The sequence below is a fragment of the Lithobates pipiens genome, unplaced genomic scaffold, assembly GCF_037356315.1.
Source record: "Lithobates pipiens isolate NorthernLeopardFrog02 unplaced genomic scaffold, aLitPip1_a1.2 Scaffold_19, whole genome shotgun sequence".
Taxonomy (NCBI): Eukaryota; Metazoa; Chordata; class Amphibia; order Anura; family Ranidae; genus Lithobates; species Lithobates pipiens.
The window spans coordinates 199,008,180-199,028,448 of NW_027507764.1; the positions used below are offsets into that span (position 1 = coordinate 199,008,180).

The 20,269-nt window shown below is 44.1% G+C and overlaps 1 protein-coding gene across 5 annotated transcripts in view; it reads right to left on the bottom strand.

The window, feature by feature from the left end:
• Nucleotides 1–4,380: 4,380 nt before the first annotated feature.
• Nucleotides 4,381–20,269, bottom strand: part of KBTBD2 (kelch repeat and BTB domain containing 2) — a 57,463-nt gene continuing 41,574 nt past the window's right edge. For all 5 annotated transcript variants that reach the window (XM_077491613.1, XM_077491609.1, XM_077491610.1 and 2 more), the window contains 2 exons: nt 12,864–13,029; nt 4,381–7,476 (listed from right to left, as the gene is read on the bottom strand). In XM_077491613.1, coding sequence (XP_077347739.1) covers nt 5,944–7,476; nt 12,864–13,025 — 1,695 coding nt within the window. In that variant the 5' untranslated portion in view covers nt 13,026–13,029 and the 3' untranslated portion in view covers nt 4,381–5,943. The remainder of the gene's footprint in view (nt 7,477–12,863; nt 13,030–20,269) is intronic.

Below are 20,269 nucleotides of genomic sequence, written 5' to 3' on the forward strand. Positions count from 1 at the left end.
GTACATTTATTCTGAAGGAATAGCGGTTAGGGCCCTTTCACACGGACGTGTCCGTGTACGGGCTTTGCTTTGCTCAGCAGGGATCGCTCCATCGATCGCCCCTGAGCAGGCAGAGGACAGGTCCGTCTCTGCACATTGTGCAGGGGCAGACCTGTCAGAGCGCCGCTCTTCTCTATGGGGGAATTGGATGAAGCCAGACCATGGAATCCGTTTTCATCCAATCCGATAGACGTATGAAAAAGTAGGATTTCCATCCGTCACACTTTAGTGGGTCGGACGTCAGCAGACATGTCACTGCTGACATCCATCACTCCATAGACCTGTATGGAGCGTCCGTTCAGGTCCGCCAACTGACAGGCGGACCCAAACAGTCCACCCATGTGAAAGGGGGCTTAGTCTGTGTCTATGTACAGAGTGAATCTATACTGAAGTGATTTTAGAATTCTCAGTCAGCTGCTGCACCTGTAGGGCTCTAATGAGGAAAGTTGCAGCACCTACATCCCCTTCAGATGTTGTTTCCCCTTGGGAGTATCTCACAAAAAAACAAAAACAAACAAAAAAAAAAACAAATTTTTGGTGCAGGGGAGGCTTAAAATCTGACTGGTATCTTAGTGTAGCCAATTACACACACGGTAAATTACATTTTTTTTTTGGGGGGGGGGGGGGGGGGTTGGGGTTCCATACACAATTTGTGTATAGAATGCCTCCAGGTAGCCATATTGTATTTTACAGAAAACATCAGCGCTGCTGAGTGGAAGGGAAAAAATTTTAACACTCAATTACCATGGGACTCATGTTACAATTCTATACACAATATTTTTTTTTATTTGCCAATTTAAAATTTTACCTATTAAAAAGGTGGCACATTTTCTCAGTTTAAACCATTGGCGTTTTCTATAAATAAAATATGGGCTTATGAGATTTGCATTCTGTTTTTATGTACATTTTACACAATGTGACCCACTTATTTTGGTATTAGGGCTGTTCCTATATAATGTAAAATGACATTTTTTTATTTGCCCATAATTATCCACTATACACACACATTGTAAAAGGCGTTAGTGTAACATACTCAGTGAATTATTTCAGCAATAAAGTGCTCTTGAGGAGTCAACTTAAAATTTGTGATCCTGTGTGTAATATTATAACAGAATTCCAGTGATCAAACCTCTGTCATTTTGCAATAACTTGCAATATTGTCCACAACAGGTTGAAGCTGTGCAATCCTCTACACAAGTTGTGTAAATTCTTCCTATATCATAAAACAAACTCAAATCAAATCAATCACGCTGCCCACAAAGTGGACAAAATATAATCTTCCTAGGTGTACCTCCCAAAAAAAAAAACAAAAAAAAAAAAAAAAAAAAAAAACTTTATTTCACATGCTACACTTCTGTGCATCCCAGAAGTGCACTTAGTTTTGCATTCCTATGCCCCAGATTCAGCCAACAGTGGGCCAAAAGCAGCAGTTGGCTAACCTTACAGATCTACACCAGTTTCTGCAGGGCTCCTCCCCCCCAGATGCCTAACCAGCAGCTGGCTCAACCTCTCCCCGCGCCACTGAGAGCCTGAGGCTGCTGCTCCGCCCACAGCCCAGCAATGCCTTGTCACCAGCTCTCTGCTTACTCAAGACAGAGAACTGAGCAATCAGTTCTCATTGTAGAGCTGGAAAAGAAAAAGCTGCAGCCATCTTTTAAGTGGGAAGAGTCATGTTACGCATCTAGAAACATCAGGGGCACTCAAGATTCTGCCCTCCAAGCAATGAATGCTCAGTATTGCATTCAGTGACATGAGTGTTTTATGCACTGTTTTATTAAAGTGTTACAAAACCCACAACAGTAAAATCAGTCTGTATATGCAGCATAGCATGCTTGTTATACTCACTGTGGAGCTTAAGGGGTTGATCCTCTGCATTGTGTAGAAAGGCCGTTTTATCCTATATGCATAGATCCTCCCCCTCCTGCACTGTATCTTGGGAAGGCCAGCTAGCACAGGGAGGATAGCTGTTCTGCACATGCTCAGTTGTGTCTTTTATACTGGAGAGAACATTTACTTCCTCCTTACTGTCCTCAGAGCTAACCATCACACGTGTGGGCATGTATACAGACTAACGGAAATCTTTTCCTACCTGAACGCTCAGCACTGGAGACCGTAACCGTGGTATACAGATCATCCAAAAAAGGTATACAGTGGCAGTATTTTAATGCAAAAAGAGATAAGCTGTGGGCACTGTAAGGGGGGGGGCATCAGAACTATTTTCATATTACTGGATTTAATAACACTTTAAAGAAGCTACTGATTTTATGGAAAGCACCATGTTCTCTGCTTATATTCTCTTAACGGAAGTCAATTGGAAACCTGTTAACACTGAGCGCTATAGCTGTGCAAAAATATCTTGTAAAACAGCCCAGTTTAAAATAGAAGTGTGCGCTTACACACTTTTTTCTCTCCCTAAGAAGTGATTACATAATCTCTGTTCTCTGCAGTATAAGAAGCTTAAAGCGGGATTCCACCCTAAAGTGGAACCTCCGCTGATCGGATCCCTCCCCCCCCTCCGGTGTCACAATTGACACCTTTCAGGGGGGAGGGGGGTGGAGATACCTGTCAAAGACAGGTATTTACACCCACTTCCGGGCATAGACTCCCGTGGGAGTCTACGCCATTTCCTGCCCTGCCGCGCTGTCTGCTGGGACACACACGGGTCCCAGTGACAGCGCGGAGATTTCCTATTGCGCGGCGCAACTCGCGCATGTGCAGTAGGGAACCGGGAAGTGAGGCCGATTCGCTTCACTTCCCTCACCTAGAATGGTGGCGTCAGCAGCCGAGGGCCGAGCGATCGATCGGCCTCGGCTGCCGGCATCGCTGGAACCCGGGACAGGTGAGTGTCCATTTATTAAAAGTCAGCAGCTGTAGTATTTATAGCTGCTGGCTTTTAATATTTTTTTTTTTGGTGGAAATCCCTCTTTAAAGAGCTGGGGGGGGGGGTAACATTCACTTAACCGTTTGGGGGTGTAAAGTGCTATAGAATTAATTATGAGATCTACCTAGAAAGGCGAGATTCTGTCTACTGTGTGGAAATGTAATTGACACAGAAGGGTGTTTATAAGAAGAGCTTACACACATTCAAAAGGCATTGCACATCTGTAACCTGTTTGGACAACGTTGCAACTCATGTCCTGAAAATTACTAAAGCTGGTCATACATGGCTCAGATTTTTTAGTTCAGCCAGCAGACAAAATAAAAAAAAATAAAAAATATGGAACCAGCTGATTGGCATCTGCTGTGTTTATTTCACAGCACTACCGGGTTGCCAGCGGTGCACACCCACCAGCAGAAGTGCCAGATCGTGTACCTAGTACATCTGGTGAGAGAGCAGTCGTTACCATATAGGTTATATGGTCGGCAAGCGGTTAAATTGACTTCCTCGAACAGGACCGACCACAGGCGGATCAAAATTTGGCCAGTCCCTGCTAAACTGGCCAAATTTCAATCTACCTATGGCCACCATAAAATGTAGGCTTGATCACTGCAATGTGTTATAGGTCACAGAAGCAAATCACAAAGTTGTGGTTTACAGCCTCAGCACACATAAGGTGCTTACAGCCTCAGCTTTTAAGGTTCTTCGAAAGCACTGCATATTCATTCCAATGGGCAGGGCCTTTTAGGAGTGCTAAGTACAGCGCTCCCAACCCACCCCAGAGCTGCTACTTGCAGGACTTTACCAAATGTCCTGCAAGCACACCTCCCCAGTGTGAAAAGACACACTGGAATGAATGGAAGGTTTTCAGGTGCTTTACAGAGGATATTTCTAGTGCTAAAGCACCTGAAAGCTGCTCCAGTGTAAAAGGGGTCCAAGTGTTAGGGTTCATGCACACTGCAGCGCAAAGGATCTCAAAGAAGCAGCTCCTAAAGGCTTTTGAGCCTTTGTGTGCCCCCCCCCCCCCCCTCACGTTTTTGAGAGGAGCTAGTGCCAAAAAGAGCTTGAAAAAGTTTAGAAAAACTTGAATGTTTGTTCCATCTTTTTGTTTTGTTTATACAGTGGGTAAGAAAATACTATCCAGGAGGTGTGGAAGGGAAAAAATAAAAAATAAAACCCACGTTCAAAAAAAAAAAAAAAAAAAAAAAAAAAAAACTCAATAAAAAAAATGTGCACAAGAGCACACGTTTCTTCAAGCTGAAATAAAAGCAGTTTTTTTGGAGCTGCAGTGTGCATGAGCTACAACAGTTTTTTTACATTTTATATAAGTGACATACAAAATACTTAATTTATAAACAAATACAGTATTGATCAAATACAAATTTAGACATAGATAACTCTTGGATGAATACAAAAATAAAATACTTCATTAATTGAATCACAGTAAAATCCACAACACATCATTCATTTTAATTTGCTTTTTAATAAATTAATTTCATTCAAAATACAGTGCCAAAACATAATGCAGCTGAACATGCTAGTAGGGTTTGTCATGAAGCACCTGTGCTCATGTTAAGTTGGCGACAGTGCCCCTCTACTGCTAGTGGTTCCTGGGATTGATAGTAATGCCAGAGCAGCACAAGATATCTGCTCTCATGCACCAGAGTGCCAAGGTATTTATTCCTGAACAGTTCTTTTCCCTTCCCCAGAAAAAAAAATAAAAAATATAAATATATATATTTATATTTATATTATCTCAATACACAATCACACTACAGTAAATGCTTGTTAAGGTAAAATGAAATAAGACCTGGTAATGCAACAACAACAATGTACAAGTCAGGGAAGGGAAAGAAAAATAAATCAGCAGCAGGGTTTTTGTGATTGAGCAGACACCACTATTATAGGAGGGTGAATGCTCTATTTAATCCCTTCACTGTAAGGCAGCAGTAAAGGGTTAAAGCTCCACAGGGACCCGTACTACGAGGGGCTGGCAAATAGGTTGGATGCCCAGTTACGCCAGAATGAACGTTACAAGGCCATACTGGAAGACCTGTATTCTACAACAGAATGGTACAGGTTTTTTTTTTTATTATTTATTTTTTTGACAACAGAAACACATGCTCCTTGTACAGCTTGACTGAACCCGCAGTCATTGTATTGACCTGTGTTATCAAATGAGATACTACATTTCCCGCAACAGGAAAGATATAGTTTTAGCAAAAAATATATATATATATATATAATATAGATTACATGTTAAAGTGGGACTTTGGTGATACATCACTTTGTAAAAAATAAAACCTGCAGGTAGTCTGCATATTTCCTCTACTGCTTCCAAAGTCAAGCTTGCTGTGGGTCGCTAGACAAACACGTTTTTTTGTTTGTTTAATTTTCCAAGGCTTGAGATATGTTTTCTGGAGATGATATCACACAAAGATTATGCCTCTTTTAGGAGTATATAGTATGCAAAAGAAAAGCTATTTATACAGTAGTAAATGTGGAGAGACAATCTTGAAGTTTAGAAAAGTAAAAGTCTCAAGTAAACACTTTATCCCTGGAGATACACTTAGTAGGACCAGGTCACGCTGCTTGTTTGTATGTATAATCCAGCACATCATTTGGATGGAAAAAGGAATATGGATAATGGAAGATTTCCCAACAAAGCATCAACATTTACAGTCCCAATAATAGCTTTTGAGTCACAAATTTTCTTTTTCCCTCCAATATGTGAATGGGGACATCACAGGGATACAGATGAATTGCTCTTGGTAAACCAGATGCTAAGGCTAACATAATGACTGGTTTTCCATTAGCTTGTCAATTATTCCTGATAATGGAAGCATATCTCCCTATATAAATGCATTATAGGTTACAAATGTTAAGTAGGGCATAAAAATAAAAAGTCTGAAAAAAGTAAGCGGCGCAAACATATTTCTCAGCCCACTTCCATAAAAGAATAGTTAAAGAGCTCTCATTGAGGAAACAGAAGATCCATGCATACATGTAGACTTGCTTGCAGCCAGCTATACAGGGGGTAATGTAGCCATGTTTCCATCAAGCTCAAAGTCATCTGCACCATCTTGTGAGAAAACATGCGTTAGCGGTTTCCAAGGGGATACTTCTAGACATGAAGGGTATAATTTCCCAACTGTGCACCGGAACTCTTTCCCCAAATCCCAAAGGACACGCTCTGAGATCTGCTGCCGCAGAAACCACTGGTCCAGGTCCATATCATACTGATAGATGGCATACTTTGCTTTTTCATTCATATGTGTCTCTCTGATAAAGACACACAAGGAACTGGTTATGACCACTGCTCGAACACAGGGATCAGCAAAGCGCTTGGCAGGTATACTGGCTGCCATATACCATTCATTCTTATGAACATCATATATTTCAACAGCTACGGAAGACCCATCCAATGTGCTGGATGGGTGCCACACACCAGAATTGTTGTCTGTTTGCAGACCTCCGAGGTAGAAGATTTTGCCATCAAAGGCTGCGGCAGAAGCAAAGCATCTACTAGTTTGTCTCTTAGCTGCTTCTACCCAGATACCAGACCGTGGAATGTAGCAGTATGTTAGGTTATAAGCCATTACATAAATGCAATCATTGACAACTACTGCAACACTCCATGAAAATGCACATGGAAGAGGGCTCATCAAAGTCCACTCATCCTTCTCACAGTCGTATCTTTCCACTGTTCTTCTGTTCTGTTCACCACCTACGCTATCTCCACCAATTGCATAGATGTAGCCGTCACACCATACCAAAGAAGGCTTAATTCGAACGCATAACATGGGGGTCTTTGGAATCCAGGTATTCTGCTGCGCATCAAACCAGTAGAAACTATTCACAGCTCTGAAAGTAGCCTGCAGTTTGCCAGGCTTGCTGTGATTGCTTTTGGTCGTTTTTACAGGGACCTGTCCTCCAGCAATAAAAATATCATTATCAGGAGTCACCACAGTCCCAACTTTATGTAGCTCAGAGGGTGGGTTGCAAATCTTGTAAACTTTCTCTGCCTGAGGACTGTAACAGATGGTGGAATAAGAACCAGGATTTTCAAGAGCAGCTTCTATGATGATGATCATCTCTTCTTTTGTCATACCAAGCCTTGGTTTAAAGAATCTCGGCATAGATTTGTAAAGTCCTTGAACTACTACAGACTTATCATTTGGTGGCAAACCTTGGAACCATTCACGCTGAACGACCTCTGAAAGAGCATCAATGCGCAGGTGGCTTAAAACAGTGGACAAGTACTGCGAGCGGGATACAGTGTTGTACTCTAACCAAGACATTGCAGCTTCTCTCACCGTCTCCTCTTTTTCCACATTTAGATTGTCACTGCTCACAAGGTCTATCAAAAGCTCCCTAGATAGCTGCATGAAAGCATCCTGGCGGTACACTGTGGTAAACTTGTGCTCCACCATTCTTTTGGCGCACTGCTTCAATTCTTCACAGCTGAACAAGTCAGCAAAACTCATTAGCCGGACACAGTTTTTGGCATTGATTTTCTTAATTAAATATTCCCTACAGAGCTGCAACACATCTTCGACCTAGAAAAAAAATAAAATAAATATAAATAAATAGAAATGAAATAGAAACGCAATAGAAAAATCACGCAATTTAGCCATTTCATTCTGCTCAATATTAACCACTTGCCGACCAGCTGCCGCAGTTTCACTGTGGCAGAATGGTACGGCTGGGTGAAACGTTACGTTATGTCGCTTCACCTTTTGGCCACTTATGGCGTGTGCCCGCAGCAGATGCTAGTGCCCGGTGGGGGGCGATGACCGCTGGGCACCCACGATTGCTCCTGACAGAGCGAGAATCACAGATACACATATATCCCAGTTCTTTCAGGGGAGTAGAGACAGATTGGTGATCATACTTAGTATGAACACACACACACACACACACACACAAGTGATGGCGAACCTTGGCACCCCAGATGTTTTGGAACTACATTTCCCATGATACACTTGCACTCTGCAGTGTAGTTGAGCATCATGGGAAATGTAGTTCCAAAACATCTGGGGTGCCAAGGTTCGCCATCACTGTGACCTAGACAGTCCCATGCCCCCTACACAGTTAGAACACACCTAGGGAACAGTTAACCCCTTGATCACCCCCTAGTAATAACCCCTTCCCTGCCAGTGACATTTATACAGTAATCAGTGCATTTTTTTTAGCACTAATCGCTGTATAATTGTCAATGATCCCAAAAATGTGGCAAAAGTGTTTAATTTGACCGCAATATCGCAGTCAAGATTACAAAAAAAAAAAAAAAATTGATATATATATATATATCTCAAATAAAAATGCCATAAATCTATCCCCTATTTTGTGGACACTAACTTTTGCTCAAACCAATCAATATATGGTTATTGCGATTTTTATTTTTTTACCAAAAATATGTAGAATACATATCGGCCTAAACTGAGGGGGAAAAAAAAAAATTTGATAAAATAAATAAATAAATAATATAATACGAAGAGTCGATCAAATACCAACAAAAGAAAGCTCTATTTGTGGGGAAAAAAGGACGTCAATTTTGTTTGGGTACAGCGTCGCACGGCCACGCAACTGTCAGTTAAATCGATGCAATGCTAGATCGCAAAAAATGGCCTGGTCATTGAGCAGCCAAATCTTCCAGGGCTGACACAAAAAAAAAAAAAAAAGCTTTACAATATTTAAAGCTTAAAAGGATAGTTTCCCCTTTACAGAAAGCCTGCCTATGCAAGTAAGGGATGCGCACGGGAGTCGACAAATGCGGCAGCTCCATTCTTGGAACTGCCGCGTTCAGTGCGCCTGCGCGCCGCTGTCTACGGCGCATGCGCCGTAGACAGCGGTGCCCGTTTTCGGGCAAACATCTCCTAAACCATATAGGTTTAGGAGATATTGCTTGGACCTACAGGTAAGCCTTAATCTAGGCTTACCTGTAGGTCAAAGTGGTTTGTAAGGGTTTACAACCACTTTAAATTTAGGCAAAATTTGTATTTTGCTACATATTTTTGGTAAAATCCAAAAAAGCATATATATTTATTGATTTGCGCAAAAGTTATAGCATCTACAACTATGGTATAAATTTTGGAACCATTTAAAAAAAAAAAAATATATATATTATATATATATATAATGTTTTTACAAGTAATGGCGACAATCAGCGATTTTTAGGGGGACCGAGACATAGTGGCGGACAAATCTGACACTTAGTGATCACTTTTTGGGGACCAGTGAAACAAATATAGTGATCAGTGCTAAAATGCACTGACACTGAATAAATTAAACTGGCAGAGAACGGGTTAACATCAGGGGCAATAAAAGGGTCAACTGTGTTCCCTATGAGTGTTTTCTTACTGTGTGGGGGACCGATGCACTAGAGGAAGAGAGTCACCTGGGTTCCCGATTAGCAGGAATCATAGATGTCCCTCTTCCTGTCTGACAGGACGATCTGCCTCGTTTACATAGACCGCCTTATCTGTCCCTCGAGCAACCGCGGGTAACTATCGGCCATCGCTGCTGTGGGACCCCGACAGGTATGTGATTTTGCGCTTCAGGGCTGCCCTGCCGCAGTAAATGTACGTGGGGCGGTCCTTAAGTGGTTAAAACAAATTGTGCAGCTCTGACTAATGCAGGCCATACACGGTCGAATATCGAACGAATTTTCTTTTCAAAATCAGAAAATTCGTTTTTTTTGTGATCCGATGATGCCACCATTGATTTTCGAAATTCGGCCGACCAAGCCTTCAATTTCACCTCATGTTGCTACAGAAAAGAATTTTCTTGGCTGGGAATTTTCTTTTCTTTCCGTACATTTTCTTTTATCTCCGTACATTTTCTTTTCTTATTACGTTTCTCGCACGATTCTCCCATCATTGATTAGAAAATCGTTTGTTTTTCAAAAAATTTCCAACATGTCCGATTCCTCAAATTTTATTTCCACACGAAAATCGGCTGTTGCTGCAGCCCACTAATGGTGCGAAATTCATACGAAAATTCTTAGATACGATTTTCGAAAGAAAATTCTTTCGAAATTCGAACCGTGTATGGCCGGCATAAGGATTGCTATAGATGTAAGCAATTTAGATACTTTATGAAGCTTGACTGGAATAATCCCAGAACGTTGCCAAGTGAAGCCTAGTCATCACTGCTCACCTCCATCACAAAAGTGAGTTCTTTCTCTGGTTCAAACCCCCTTCACGTGCACACTCTCCCCTGATGCAGCAACTATGAGCTCAGCATTGAGAACTCACTCCTGTGACGGTGGAGATGAGCAATGATGACTAGGCCTCACTTAGCAACGTCCTGGGAGTACTCCAGTCAGTCTTCATAAAAGGTATGTAGATGGTCTATAACTATAGAAGGGCTTTATATCTGCATAAGCAGTTTTGTGGTAAATGTTAACTATCCCTTTACATTTAAGTTTTGTAAAAAAAAACAGCACAAAAGGACGGTACTTACTTTTAATGAAAAAAGTGTCCCTTGTGCAAAACGATTGCCGCTATGTTAATTTACAAAAACTGGAGCAGACAGAATCTGGAGCAGCTGTGTATACCAACAATCAGCTTCTAGCTTCAGCCTGTTTAGGTAAAGTGGTTGTAAACCATGGAAATCTGAACATAGCACATATTTCTATAATATATAGTTACCTCTCTCCAAAGCACAAAGTGTAATTTCTCTCTGCTGCCTTGTTCCACAGGAACGAGTCCAGCAGCTGTCTTGGCTTCTGCTGCCGTAAATCAAATCCAGTCTGGGGCTGGGCCAAGTTCTGCTGTGTCAAGGGATGCAGCAGGTGTGCGCCCACATGGATGCCCCCCATAGAAAGTGTTGATGAAGGGAAGGAGCCAGGAGAACCGCTGGTGGACCCCAGAAAAAACCCTTGCACAAAAGCAGGCACGTTTATGGTTGGGGGGGGGACAAAAAAAAAAAAAAAAAAAACACACAAACCTTTACAATCACTTTAACAGCGCCTAGGGCATTTATGGTGCGTTACTGGAGCATTTATAAAGTGTTAGCTGGGCATTGGGGGAAAGGCAGTGGAGGCTCTGGTATCCCAGAATGCCCCGGGAAATAAGAACTAGGGCAGAGCAGCTCCAGCCACTTCCTGGTTGTACAGAGAAGTCGTGTGGTAGCATTTTCTTCTGTGCGCTGACAAAAGAAAGCCAGCCAGCAATACTGACAGTGCCAGGAAGGAGCAGAGCCATAGAGAATTATTGCCAGTGGCAAAGCTTTTTGTGTCAGCAAAGTTGAGCTAGACCAAGCCAATTATCAAACAAATCAAAGTATACAAATCCATCTTGCAAACATTCACAAAAATGTCTAACCTATCCCCTCAAATTAGATCATTTTCTTTACATCACTTCCTTTTTAAGCTAGGGTGGCACCGATACAGTTTTATACTAACGATACTCGCACAAATGCGAAAGCACTGCCTGCTAGAGAGACAACACTGCATTTATTGAGTATTCTTGAAGCATTTTCAATGCTTCATAAACCCAACAAAAAGGTCATAAATGCTATAGGAGATACTACACCACCCCAACCCCAGCCAGAAAATACACTGATCAGTGCTTGCAGCCATTCGTTGTAAGCGCTAATTGATGCTGGTTGCAGTCAACGGTACACAAAGAACAAAATGTTGGCCAGTTCAATGTATACCATTGCTCCCTTGGCCAGCTTCCTTTTCCTTGGACAAAAGGAAAGAGGCTGTGTTGATGGGCTTTTGTTTGCTTTAACTACTTAAGGATCACCTACTGTACATATACGTCGGTACTTTGAAGAGGGATCTCTCGGTAACGGCAGCAGCTGCTGCCACAACCAAGATATCCCTCTTTACAGGAGGCGGTCCCAGAGGTGGGTTTGACGCGAAATCACCATTATCAGCAGCGGGAGAGGTGCCAACTCCCCTCCCGCGCCCCCCCCCCCCCCGCCGCTTACCGGAGCCGTCGGTAGCGGCGAAGGTGATCGGGTCCTTCATGTTGCTGGGTATGGAGACGAGTGAGACCAAGATGGCCCCCATTTGTCTCCATACCATAGGAGGGTGGAAGCGACGTCAAAACATCACTTCCGCCCATACCGCTTAAACGAACATTTTTTTCAATGTCATTTTTTCAAATGACTATTTTTTTTATTGCATCCAAGTCCAAATATGAGATCTGAGGACTTTTTAACCCCACATCTCATATTTAAGAGGACCTGTCATGCTTTTTTTCTATTACAAGGGATGTTTACATGGAATAAAAGTGATCCCTTTTTTTTTTTTAAACAAGAAAAAAAAAAAAAAAAAGAAACACAACACCCCGTAATTTTGTTGTTTTTTTTTTTTCTATTCACAAAAGTGAACTTTTTCAAAAAAATAAACTGCGCTTGTAAGACCACTGCGCAAATACGGTGTGAAAAAAAAAAGTATTGCAATGACCACCATTTTATTCTCTAGGGTGTTAGAAAAACCAATATATGTTTGGGGGTTCTAAGTAATTTTCTACCAAAAAAAAAAAAAAAAAAACTGTTTTAAACATGTAAACACCGAGTCTGAAAAAGAGGCCTGGTCCTTAAGTGGTTAGGGGTTTTGATTCCCCATACAAGCTGATAGGATAGCAAAACCCACCTAAAAGCAGTAAGGAGGTGTTCAAATGCACGATCTTACAAGCATTATAAAACCGATGCTATTGAGACAAGCTTAAAACCCCCATCAACAAATCCCATGTCTGGAGGTAGAGAAATGACATCAGTCAAAAATCTGGGCTAGGAAGAGATTGAGTCAGGAAAAGTTTGTCACCTGTCTGGCTGTGCATTGTGCAAGAGATGTCACACCAGAATTACAAAAACTTATGCAGGTAAAAAAGGAGTGTATATCAAAATATTACCCCAAATTATACTGAGAAATGCTACAACTTTTGTACTTCAGATTTTTAAACAAAAAATACATTTAGTACATTACCTGTAAAAAGCATGCGGTTTCATACAGCTGTTCAACAGTGCTCTCATTTATTGCCAAATTACCCGTGTATGCATATGTGATAATGATCTGCAAAGAAGCTGCATCCACATTTCTCAGATGGACATGCGTTTGTTTACTTTCGCTAAGCCCACTCATAAACATTGCCCTGCAAAAGAATGAAGAAAAATCAAGTTTTTTTAGTTTTTTTTTTTTTAAAACACTACACACATCAAAAAGCAAACAGATTAAAGCTGGTCATGAAACTAAGACAGGCCATACACAGTTCAGCAGGAACTGGCCAAGATTAAGATAAAGATACAGTGTATGGGCCAGCTGAATATACCTAGTTGATCAATCAACTTAAAGCGGTTGTATAGTCTTTTTGAACTTTTACAATAATAAAGGCTTACCTGTAGGGAAAAAAACAAAAAACAAAAAAACAAAAACAAAAAAAAAAATAACACCTAAATCTGTATGTTTAGAAGATATCCCCCTCACAATGAGCCACTGACTGCAGGGGTGCATGCGCACAGGGAATTCACGGCTGAAAGCCCGGCAGTGCATATTGGCTCATTATGACTTTTGCCTTACAGGTAAAAAAAAAAAAAAAAGCCAGTGGGCTTACACCTGCTTTAAGTACAACCAGGCTGCCGGATTTTACTTGCGATTTTCGCTAGCGGCTGGTATAGCCTCTAGCAATAAATCAGTCTTCTCCCAACGGGGGAGATGCAGGGACAGGAGGAGCCCACGGTGCAGATGTCCACAGTCGGATCGGGAGCCAGTGGAACACTGTCATGCAGGCAGGTTTCCCGCAATGTTCCTGTGTAAACTCAGGCTCAAAATCCCAGGGGGCGGTCCTACTGGCTAAAATCCCTCACACTGCATCCAGCAGCTCAGTTCGTCAAAAGCAGTACAAACATAAATAGGAGGGGTGTGTGCTGTGTCAATGAACTTCAGAGAAAAGGATTTTACGAGGAGTACAAAAATCCTATTTTCTCCATCATTCACCGATGGACACAGCAGCTCTTGACCTTAGGGACGTCCCCAAGCAGTGTCAAAGAAATGAGGGGTGGTAACAGCAAATAATAACTCCACCCAAAACAGCCAGAGCCCCTCAACGGAGGCGTTGCAACCTTAACCACTTGCCGACCGCCGCACGCCGATGTATGTCCTATTTTTGAAGAGGGATATCTCGGTAACGCCAGCAGCTGCTGCCACAACCGAGATATCCATCTCTTCAGGCGGCGGTCGGCTGTACGATAACGGTGGTCTCCGCGGCGGATTCGCCGCGAGAGCACCGCCATCGGCGGTGGGAGAGGTGCCACCCCCCTCCCGCCGCTTACCGAAGCCGTCGGTAGCGGCGGAGGCGATCGGGTCCTTTCATCTGCTGGGCATAGAGACAAGTGAGGCTAAGATGGCCCCCACTGGTCTCTATACCATAGGAGGGCGGAAGCGACGTCAAAACGTCACTTCCGCCCATACCTCTTAAAGGTATATTTTTTTTAAATGTCAGATTTTTTTTTTTTTTTTTGCATTTTAGCCCAAATATGAGAACTGAGGACTTTTTGACCCCAGATCTCATATTTAAGAGGACCTGTCGTGCTTTTTTCTATTACAGGGGATGTTTACATTCCTTGTAATAGGAATAAAAGTGATCCTTTTTTTTTTTTTTTTTTAAACAAACAGTGTAAAAATAAATAAAATCAATTAAAATAAATAAGAAAAAAAATTTTTTTTTTTTAAAAACACCCCGTCACGACGAGCTTGCGCACAGAAGCGAGCGCATCCGTGAGTAGCGCCCGCATATGAAAACGGTGGTCAAACCACACAAGGTATCGCCGCGATTGGTAGAGCGAGAGCAATAATTCTAGCCCTAGACCTCCTCTGTAACGCAAAAAATGCAACCTGTAGAATTTTTTAAATGTTGCTTATGGAGATTTTTGAGGCTAAAAGTTTGACGCCATTCCACGAGCGGGCGCAATTTTGAAGCGTGACATGTTGGGTATCAATTTACTCGGCGTACCATTATCTTTCACAATATAAAAAAAAATTGGGCTAATTTTACTGTTGTCTTATTTTTTTATTCAAAAAAGTTAATTTTTTCCAAAAAAAGTGCGCTTGTAAGACCGCTGCGCAAATACGGTGTGAAAAAAAGTATTTCAATGACCGCCATTTTATTCTTTAGGGTGTTAGAAAAAAAACAATATAAAATGTTTGGGGGTTCTAAGTAATTTTCTAGCAAAAAAAACAGTTTTAAACATATAAACACCAAGTCTGAAAAAGAGGCCTGGTCTTTAAGGCCTCATGCACACGAGACGCAGATGAAACCTCTGTTAAAAAAAAGCTGAAACGCGCGTTTAGAAACGCGCGTTTTGCCGCGTTTGCATGTCGCGTTTAGACGCGTTTATAAAGATAACATCATGTAGACCCTCCCCAAGCTCTCAAAGCATTTTTTTTAACTATTTCTGCTATTTTGATCAGAGTGAGCAGCAGCAGCATAGAGAGCAGTTGTACACTTGCATCTGCCGTGTCACTTGCCACGGCACCTGCCACAAGTTGTGGATTGTCCACTTGCCACAAGTTGGGGATTGTCCACTTGCCACATCACCTGCCACGTCACCTGCCACAAATTGTGGATTGTCCACTTGCCACGTCACTTGCCACATCACCTGCCACGTCACTTGCCACGAGATGTGGATTGTCCACTTTCCACGTCATCTGCCATGCCACCTGCCACAAGCTGTGGATTGTCCACTTGCCACGTCACCAGCCACATCACCTGCCACAAGTTGTGGATTGTCTACTTGCCGCGTCACTTGCCACATCACCTGCCACGTCACTTGCCACGTCACCTGCCACAAGTTGTGGATTGTTCACTTGCCACGTCACCTGCCACGTCACCTGCCACAAGTTGTGGATTGTCCACTTGCCACGTCACTTGCCACAAGCTGTGGATTGTCCACTTGCCACATCACTTGCCACGTCACCTGCCACATCACTTGCCACGTCACCTGCCACAAGTTTTGGATTGTCCACTTGCCACGTCACTTGCCACGTCAGCTGTCACGTCACTTGCCACGAGATGTGGATTGTCCACTTTCCACGTCATCTGCCATGCCACCTGCCACAAGCTGTGGATTGTCCACTTGACACGTCACCAGCCACATCACCTGCCACAAGTTGTGGATTGTCCACTTGCCACGTGACTTGCCACATCACCTGCCACGTCACTTGCCACATCACCTGCCACAAGTTGTGGATTGTCTACTTGCCGCGTCACTTGCCACTTCACCTGCCACGTCACTTGCCACGTCACCTGCCACAAGTTGTGGATTGTTCACTTGCCACGTCACCTGCCACGTCACCTGCCACAAGTTGTGGATTGTCTACTTGCCGCGTCACTTGCCACTTCACCTGCCACGTCACTTGCCACGTCACCTGCCACAAGTTGTGGATTGTCCACTTGCCACATCACTTGCCACGTCACCTGCCACAAGTTTTGGATTGTCCACTTGCCACGTCACCTGCCACGTCACTTGCCACGTCAGCTGCCACGTCACTTGCCACAAGATGTGGATTGTCCACTTGTCACATCACCTGCCACATCACTTGCCACATCACCTGCCACAAGTTGTGGATTGTCCACTTGCCACGTCACTTGCCACATCACCTGCCACGTCACTTGCCACAAGATGTGGATTGTCCACTTTCCACGTCACCTGCCATGCCATCTGCCACAAGTTGTGGATTGTCCACTTACCACGTCACCAGCCACATCACCTGCCACAAGTTGTGGATTGTCCACTTGCCACACCACTTTCCACGTCACCTGCCACGTCACCTGCCACAAGATGTGGATTGTCCACTTGCCACGTCACCAGCCACATCACCTGCCACAAGTTGTGGATTGTCCACTTGCCACGTCCCCTGCCACGTCACCTGCCACAAGTGGATTGTCCACTTGCCACATCACTTGCCACATCACCTGCCACGTCACTTGCCACATCACCTGCCACAAGTTGTGGATTGTCCACTTGCCACGTCACCTGACACAAGTTGTGGATTGTCCACTCGCCACGTCACTTGCCACATCCCCTGCCACAAGTGGATTGTCCACTTGCCACATCACTTACCCCATCACCTGCCACAAGTTGTGGATTGTCCACTTGCCACGTCACCTGACACAAGTTGTGGATTGTCCACTCGCCACGTCACTTGCCACATCACTTTCCACAAGTGGATTGTCCACTTGCCACGTCACTTGCCACGTCCCCTGCCACAAGTGGATTGTCCACTTGCCACGTCACCTGCCACAAGTTATGGATTGTCCACTTGCCACGTCACATGCCAGTCACCTGCCACAAGTTGTTGATTTTCCACTTGCCACGTCACCTGCCAAGTCACTTGCCGCGTCACCTGCCAGGTCACTTGCCACGTCACCTGCCACAAGTTGTCTATTGTCCACTTGCCACGTCACATGCCAGTCACCTGCCACAAGTTGTTGATTTTCCACTTGCCACGTCACCTGCCAAGTCACTTGCCGCGTCACCTGCCAGGTCACTTGCCACGTCACCTGCCACAAGTTGTCTATTGTCCACTTTCCACGTCACTTGCCACTTCACCTGCCACGTCACTTGCCACAAGTTGTGGATTGTCCACTTGCCACATCACTTGCCACCTGCCATGTCACTTGCCACAAGTTGTGGATTGTCCACTTGCCACGTCACTTGCCACAAGTTGTGGATTGTCCACTTGCAATTGCAATTGTTTAAAATATTTTTCTAATGGTTTTTCATCATTTGCAATCATTGAGATTTTTAATGTAAAAAAAAAGGTCACCTTTAAAAACGCATATAAACGCAAACGCGGCTAAACGCGGTAGCGGCGTTTTGCGTCTGAAACGCAGAAATTTTTGTTTCTGAACGCATTTTTTTGCTTCTGGAAAAACGAGATTAAACGCAACTGCATATAAACGGAAAAAAACGAGACTGTGTGCATGGACACATAGGATAACATTGAATGAGTTCAGGTGCAGTTGAAAAAACTGTCCAACTGCATCTAAACGCGCGTTTAACTGCGTCTCGTGTGCATGAGGCTTAAGTGGTTAAACAGCTGCCTGCAAAACCTTGCGGCCAAAGCAAGCATTCAAAGGTGCACTCACATCAACCTTTCAAAATGTAGTAAAAGTGTGATTGGACAACCATAGGAAGGAACGACTTCCCGGACCGAAGGACCGGTGACCTCAGCCACCAGAGCAGGGAATCCCTGACTAGCTGGCTAACCCAAATTTGACAATCCAGGGGCGACAGATTTGTCCCATTTGGACAATATCTCCTTTTGCAAGACTCGAGTGTGGAATTGAGCATACGGTACAGTCTCGAAAGTGGCTACCATGAGACCCAGGACTCGCATGCAAAAAAACACAGCGATGACCACCTGCCGGACACCAATAACTTCACGGCAGCTTGAAGAGTCTGCAACTTGTCCGAAAGGAGAAAGACTCTCGCCTCTGGAGGAGTCCAGAAGCAAGCTCAGGTACTCCAGGCGTTGAGTCGGCACCAACACCGACTTCTGTAGTTTCAGTAATCAAACTCCCGAAGAGTTTGCATGGCGATTGCCACATCATCCCTTAATTCTGAGGCGGAAGCTGCCCTCAGAAGCAGGTAGTCTAGGTAACCCACGATTGAGATCCCTCACTGCCTCAGCAAAGCCAAAATTGGGGCTAGCACCTTAGTGAAGACACTCGGTGCCGATGCCAGGCCAAAAGGGAGAGGTACAAATTAGTAGTGCTCGCCCCCGACCGCAAAACGCAGAAACCTCTGATGCATATGGAGACATGCAAGTATGCGTCCCTGATGGAGTGCAGCAACCACTGAGCGAACCGATTCCATCCTGAACCATTGTACTTTCACAAAGCTGTTGAGGGCCTTGAGGTCTACAAACAGATTGGAGTAGAACCCCTGAAACCTTTCTGGTGTCGATACAGGTACCATCACCCCACGCAGCAGCAGGTCTTGTACTGCCCCAAACAGGGCCCCCCGACAAGTCGGAAGATGAAGGTTAAAAAAATCTGTTTGGCGGACAAGAAAGAAAACTATCTTGTATCCTGAGGAAATCGGCTCGCAGTCCCACTGGTCGGAAAGCAGGGAGGTCCACCGAGCTGAAAACTCCCGAAGGCGACCCCCCCCACCCGAGAGAGAGTCGGGCGGGGGCAAACCTTCATGTGGTAACAAATTTTTTTTGCAGGCTTATTTGGCTTGCGAAACGAAGGGCGCTTTTGTCCCTCAGCAGGCACCTTTTCAGACTGGGAACGATTACCTGTCGACCCAGGCGGACGAAAATTCCACTTCTGAGTAGAAAATGAGGGCCCTTGCCTACGGCATGGCTCCTTACCTTGCCAGGACTGTTAAAGCAACGTATCCTTACCCCCAGTAAAATAATGTCATCCAGCGAGGCTCTAAAAAGCCTCTCTTCCTGGAAGGGCAAGTCCACCAGTGCCTTCTTAGATGCCTGGTCCGCAGACCAGCATTTTAGCCGAATCAGGCGACGTAGCACTACTGCTGATACTGAGGCTCTAGAGAGCAAGGGGCCGTATCTAAGGCCGCATCAGACATTCTTAAGGCCCTGCACCAACTGGTCTGCCAGAGCCATGCAGACAGGGGAAGCCTGTTTCTCCAATTCACGGTGCAACAATTTTGCCCATTTAGTCAGCTTCTGCGATACCAGGGCCGTGGCCAACACTGGCCGCAATGCTGACCCCACCATGGTAAACATGGACCGCCTCAGCCCTTCTGTCGGCAGGGTCCTTTAAAGCAGGAGTCCCTTACACTGGAATCGTGGTTACTTTATTTAACCTGGATACCGGGGGTCAACAATCGGAGGAGATGTCCATTTCTTCAGGAAACACTCCTCAAAGGGGTAAGCTACCGCCATGCGTTTCGGGACTGAAAAAGCCTGCTGTGGTTTTCCCCACTCCTTGTAAATAAACTTATCAAAATAAGTTAGGTAAGGAAACACCTTAGGTGTGCGGGCCGGCTTGTGGGACCGAAAAATCTGTAGATCCCCCCCCCCCCCCCCCCCACCGTATGCTCCATTTTTAGGGTATCCCACACTGCTGTATTAAGTGCTCCTACAAGCGCCTATTACTGAGCTCCAAATGATAGAGATCCAAAAAAAAAAAAAAAAAAAGTCATTTTCAGCTCTAATAAGTCTTCCAAGGTGAGGAGTAACAGATGTCAGATAAAATGGTGGTGTGAAAGGTATTTATGGTATACCAGAACTAGGTGGATGCTGCCCTCCTCAAATGGGGTAATCTGAAAAGGAACTACAAGAAAAACAGAAATGAAAGGCACGCACACCTAGTGCATTACCAGAGTTGAGACATTTTTGTATTTCTTATTATTAAA